We start from the raw sequence: 5934 nt of genomic DNA on the forward strand, positions 1-5934 counted from the left end.
GTCTCAGTGTCTGCCTCTGTCTCAGTGTCTGCCTCTGTCTCAGTGTCTGCCTCTGTCTCAGTGTCTGCCTCTGTCTCAGTGTCTGCCTCTGTCTCAGTGTCTGTCTCTGTGTCTGCCTCTGTCTCTGCTATCAGACTGAATAAACGGCGTGAAGACGTCACTTTACAATAATCAATACCGATCGGCTCGTCCAGACTGATGATCAGCCCTCTCAGATTCTCGTTTATTGATCCTGTGATCAGATTTGTCCTGATTCAAATCATTTCTCGTGTTCGTTCATTAAATATTTGACACATTTCAGCTTCACGTTATCGATGAACGAACATTAAAAACGTCTTTCAAACCTGCTCACATTAGCTCTCGTCAGTGACCTGATGCTCGTCTGGACCAGCTGCTCATCGTTAATTAGCCGTGAAGCTAACGTCACTGCATTCACACCGAGTACTTGTACTTCAAACTGTACTGCATGTCCAGTTTAACTTACCTGACAGCCTCAGACTCTTTGTACAAAACTCATGTAAAAGGTCTTTAAATGTTTCGTCCAATAGAAATTCAGCGTGACAGAACAGCAGAAATCCTTCACGCTGACTTCAGATCAGCGATTCTTCACTCAGCTGCTGGCTGAACAAAGCTCAAACGACTGAAAACAGCTTGATGAAGGAGAGGAAATGACAAAAGCTCCAGTGTTGTTCACCTGATCCGTCGTCCCCGGAGACGCCGGCTGAAAACCGATCAGCTGAGAAAAACACACACAGACACACAAACGACGCACAAACACCAACAAGTCGAGCAAACACGACGCTTTCAGCTCACCTGTCCGTCCCTCTGACACACACTCACTGTCCATGAGCTCCATTCATTACTGACAGGTATGACTCACCTCCCCACACACACACACACACACACACACACACACACACACACACACACACACACACACACACACACACACACACACACACACACACACACACACTCTGCTGTCATGCCAAAAATGCAGCCACGCTGGTGTTTTGTTTTTTTTGTCCCTCCTCCTCTGCGACAGGCGTCTGACTCACCGTCCAATGAAATGTCTTTCTTCCAGAGCTCCTGCAGGCAGGGGGTGTGGCTGAGGTCCCAGGTCTTTCTTGTGCTGAACATGACCGCCGGGCTGAGCAGAGCGCTGGACCGCTGGACCGGCTGCAGAGAGACAGACAGACAGACAGACAGACAGAGACAGAGAGAGAGACAGAGAGAGACAGACACAGACAGACAGACAGACAGAGTGAGAGAGACAGAGAGAGAGAGAGAGAGAGAGAGAGACAGACAGACAGAGTGAGAGAAACAGAGAGAGAGAGAGAGAGAGAGAGAGAGACAGACAGACAGAGAGAGACAGAGAGAGAGAGACAGACAGACAGACAGACAGACAGACAGACAGACAGAGAGAGACAGAGACAGAGAGACAGACAGTGAACGTCATTAACTTTCAACATGTTCTGACACTGAACGCATCACAGTCAGAGGTTCTCAAAGTCTGACTCTGAACCCCCTCCAGTCAAGATCAGGACCACTGACCCCCCCGCAGAACTCCATCACCCACCTTGGCCTCATTCTTCCTGGATGTAAACAGGAAGTGATTTCAGTTTTCTTGGTCTATATTTGTCTCACTGTCTCCATTAGCAGTCTGCTGAGTTAGCTGTTAGCATCCCCAACTGTCCTGAGATCAGCTCACCTCTCCCGACTCAACGGTCTCCTAACCTGTCTCACCTGTGGGATCCCACCAATCAGAGGCCAGCCTCTAAACAGAAGCCTCTCTCAGAGCGTCCGCTCTTACCCGTCCATGTCCGCAGCGAGGTCTCCGCTCGGACGGACGGACGCAGCTCCTCCCGTCCAGCCAGCTCTTGTTGATCAGAGTTCCCACCCAGCCCAGCATGCCGCCGCCGCGCACTCACATCCTCCCAGTCCTCTCAACTGGTCCCAGTCAGCCAGCCGCTCAGAGCCAGTGACCTGCTGCAGAGCTGAGATGACCTGCTGTGCACGCTGACCTGGAGGCAGTTAACCCACCTGCAGTCTGTGGATTAGGCACAGCTGACCTGAGACCAGCCCACAGAGAGTAATCTGTTAATCCTGGGAGCAGATGGCCTCTTTAACCCTGAGCTGAGCGCAGGGACGCAGCTTCAGTCCTGTTTACTATCAGACGCCTTCATGAATGACTCGACTCTCACTCTTCAGTCTGTCAGCGCCACCTGCTCACCGGCCGCTTTATTAGGTACACCTGCAGCATCTGATGCCGCCAGCACGGCTCAGCCTTACACACCATAACGTCATGGATGCTGCGGCGAACACGACCGCGCTCCTCATCGAGGACGACACAGTCTGGACGTTCAGGTCACCTGAAGCTCCTTTAAAAGTGCTCTGGAGCTGCTGCCATAGCAACAAGTCCTGAAAGCCAGACCTGCTGTCTCCATCTGGGCAGCGTCTGACTCCACCAACCTCCTGCTAAGAGGCGGGCGTGGGTGGAGCTGGCTGAGGCCTGGACAGCCAGCCGTCACTCAAAGAGATGGTCATAACACTTTAGACATGGGGGTCTATGGGGACGGACTCGCCTCCAGAAGGAGCCTCGAGTGGCCGTTTGAGGAACTGCAGCATTTGACTTTTCAGCCCCGCAGGCTGCTGGTCGATCAGGACCACAGCGCTCACTGACCCACAAACAGGAAGTGATGTTCACGTATAAGAGTCTCTGACAGACTTCTAACAGGAGTAAGATGATATAACACTAACACACACACACGTACACACACACACACGCACACACACACAGCTGACACATTCCAGGTCTTACAGTGCTGGAGCTTTTCAAAGTGCAGATTAGAGCTTAAAAGATGGAGTAACACACACACACACACACACACACACACACACACACACACACACACACACACACACACACACACACACACACACACACACACACACACACACACACACACAGTGTGAATTCACTGTCTGTGCACTTTTTTTTGCCTCCTGCAGTAAAAGATGAACACGTGGAGCGACGTGTTTTTTCCATCCAGCGGCTGACTGTTTCCTGGCAGTGAACGCAGCACGGAGCCATCTGCTGCCATCTGACACCTTCAGGGTCCAACAGAGTCGTCTGACACCTCGACACTGACTCTGGATCAGCCTGCGGGAGGATTCACCGCAGCTCGCTGCTGTTCGCAGGTGAGACGCGAAGCTCTGCAGACAGAAGACCAGGACGCCCCCCGGTGGTGACAAATGTCCATCAGTGTTTCTCAAAGCCCGAGACGACGTCTTCAAACGCTCTGTTTGTCCACGTTCAGTAATCAATGAATCGTTGGAGCTCGACTGATATTTGCTAATTAGCTTTAGTTTTCTGTCAGTAAACAGAAATCAGACGTTTTTCTGCTGATGTAAACTCGTTCCTTAAAAAGGTTCAGAGAGTAAAAACTGGTCACGTGTCAAAGGTCACCACAGACCAACAGGGGGCAGCACATCACCTGAGCAGCCGCTAAGCGCCGCTCTTTGCTGTAGCTGTCTGTGGCTGTCGCTGCTAGCTGCTGTTAGCTCGTTAGCTGAGTTAGCCGTGCAGCTAGCGGCCCTGTTAGCTGACTGGCCGCTTCCCTACGAACGATTATTAATAGACGATTATTGATCTTCATATTCTGATCGGCCCTTTTATTGAGCTGCAGCAGTTTAACGCTGCAAACTGAAGTCATTAACAATCAGAAAAACACTGAAACTGTGTCTTATTACAAAAATATCCAGTCCAACAACACAGACGACAATAAATCATGAAATCTGCAGCACATCCTCTTCGGCTGAGTACAGAGAGACTCCTCCTCCTCCTCCTCCTCCTCCTCCTCTAAACTGGGTCAAATCATCTCTTCCTGTTTTCTTTCAGTCTCCATGTGCTCACAGTCAAACCCTGTCTGCTCACACACACACACACACACACACACACACGGGGGGGGGGGGGGACAGTCTGGGGTCTGCGTCTTGCTCAAAGACGCCTCAGCAGAGAGAGTAAAGCCAGCAGCTGATTGGCTCTCATCCACAGGTGCTGCTTCATTCACATATCAATCGACACGCTGATCCACGTCCTGATCTTCAGCTCCAGTCCGCTGAGGACCTGAACCAGGTCCCACTAGGACACCTGGTGCAGCTACAGTTACCTGAGTACTGCTCACCTGCTGACAAGAGGAGGGAGTGAGATCAGTTACCTGAGTGCCTGATGAACACCTCCTCATTCTGGAACTTGTAAATTTCAGAGTCCAGACACGTCTCACTTTCCTTTGTGAGCTCTTTTTGTCCCACGTCTAAACCAGTATCTGCACCAGCAGCAGTACCTGGCCCTGCATCTGCACCAGTATCTGCACCAGCACCAGTACCTGGCCCTGCACCTGCACCAGTATCTGCACCAGCAGCAGTACCTGGCCCTGTCCCTGGCCCCGCGTTGGACGTGCACGTCTCTCTGCCCTGGTTGGACAGGTGGACGGCGAACATGCAGCACATCTTTCACGTGATGAAAGCAGAACAAACGTTCCTCAGTGAACCCAGAAGGAACACACTGATCGTCACAGGAGGTCGAAGGGAAGCAGACGAGAGCGAAGACGCTGGCAGACAAAAGGCGGATTATCAGGACGAGAGAAGAGACGAGACGAGACGAGACAAGACGAGACGAGACGCAGAGAATAAAACCAAACTGAGCCGGAGCTTCAGGCTGTCGTCAACACGCGACGCATATTCAGGTCAGCGGAGGAAACCGCATCAGGTTACAAGCAGACCTCCATCTCACCCTCGTCTCTACTCAACATGTCCGCCTCCCTCCCCGTCCTCCGTCCTCCGTCTCGTCCTCTTTGTGTCCCTCCGCTCGGTTCTTACCTCCCTCCCTGCAGCCTCGCCGTCCACATCATCGCTGCATCCTCCACCTCGCTGCAGCTCCACACCGACACACAGCAGCAGGATCAGTCAACCCCACCCGCAGACCCCCTCCCCACACACACACGCGCACACACACACACACACACACACACACACACACACACACACACACACACACACACACACACACACACACACACACACACACACACACACACACACACACACACACACACACACACACACACACACACACACAGCTTCTTCCCTCTCTGTTCCCCTAGCAACAGTACAGCAGCATCACACCTCCGCTAGCTCCACCCCCCCACCCCCCCGATGGATAAATATTTCAGCGTCAACTGAAGCGTGAGGAGCTGCTCCTCCCCCCGCTGGAACATTCAGCGGCCCTGTGTGTGTGTGTGTGTGTGTGTGTGTGTGTGTGTGTGTGTGTGTGTGTGTGTGTGTGTGTGTGTGTGCGTGCGTGCGTGTGTGTGTGTGTGTAAGAAAACGGAGCGTCGAGCTGCAGCTGATCAGAAAAATGATTTTAAAGGTTATTTGATCGACTTGAATCTGGACTTTTAGATGCTTCAGACATTTAATTCTTCTTAGTGAGTTCAAAGGAGGTAAAATGCTGCAACAAACTGACTTCCTGTGTTTACAGGCAGCCCTGAGGGACAAAAAGGCCAAAATAAAGAAAGCCAGAGGAGAGGAAGCTGAAATCTCCTTTTAATCTGGAGGAAGATGATGAAACATCGTCTTCAGGAATGAACCTGGAAACACCTGAAAATACCCCACAGAGCCCGTGTCAGAGCATCCTGAGCTCAGCGGGCAGATTAACATCCTCAGATGATGAAGATGAAGATGAATCTGTGGTTGCGTAAGTCTCATCTGACCGCGACTGTTCACATGTAACAGGATTTCAGTCGTCATGTGATCACACGCTCCACATTCCTCTGCTGATGACAGGAAGCATCACGCCGAGAAGCAGAAGCATCACACTGAACTGGAACGTACCGACATTAACCAGTAGTCTGTGAACGCACCATCAGTATG

The 5934-nt window shown here is 51.7% G+C and overlaps 1 protein-coding gene across 11 annotated transcripts in view; it reads right to left on the bottom strand.

The window, feature by feature from the left end:
• Positions 1-5194, bottom strand: part of kifc3 (kinesin family member C3) — a 19751-nt gene extending 14557 nt beyond the window's left edge. For 2 of the 11 annotated variants that reach the window (XM_070960346.1, XM_070960338.1), the window contains exons 1-2: positions 1814-2031; positions 1059-1179 (exon numbers count right to left, since the gene is read on the bottom strand). In XM_070960346.1, coding sequence (XP_070816447.1) covers positions 1059-1179; positions 1814-1912 — 220 coding nt within the window. In that variant the 5' untranslated portion in view covers positions 1913-2031. Of the gene's footprint in view, positions 1-1058; positions 1180-1746; positions 1771-1813; positions 4798-4881 lie in introns of those variants that run through there. The other 9 variants (XM_070960420.1, XM_070960411.1, XM_070960429.1 and 6 more) reach the window with 9 other exon arrangements.
• Positions 5195-5934: the final 740 nt, after the last annotated feature.

Source organism: Chaetodon trifascialis, chromosome 1, assembly GCF_039877785.1.
Source record: "Chaetodon trifascialis isolate fChaTrf1 chromosome 1, fChaTrf1.hap1, whole genome shotgun sequence".
NCBI lineage: Eukaryota > Metazoa > Chordata > Actinopteri > Chaetodontiformes > Chaetodontidae > Chaetodon > Chaetodon trifascialis.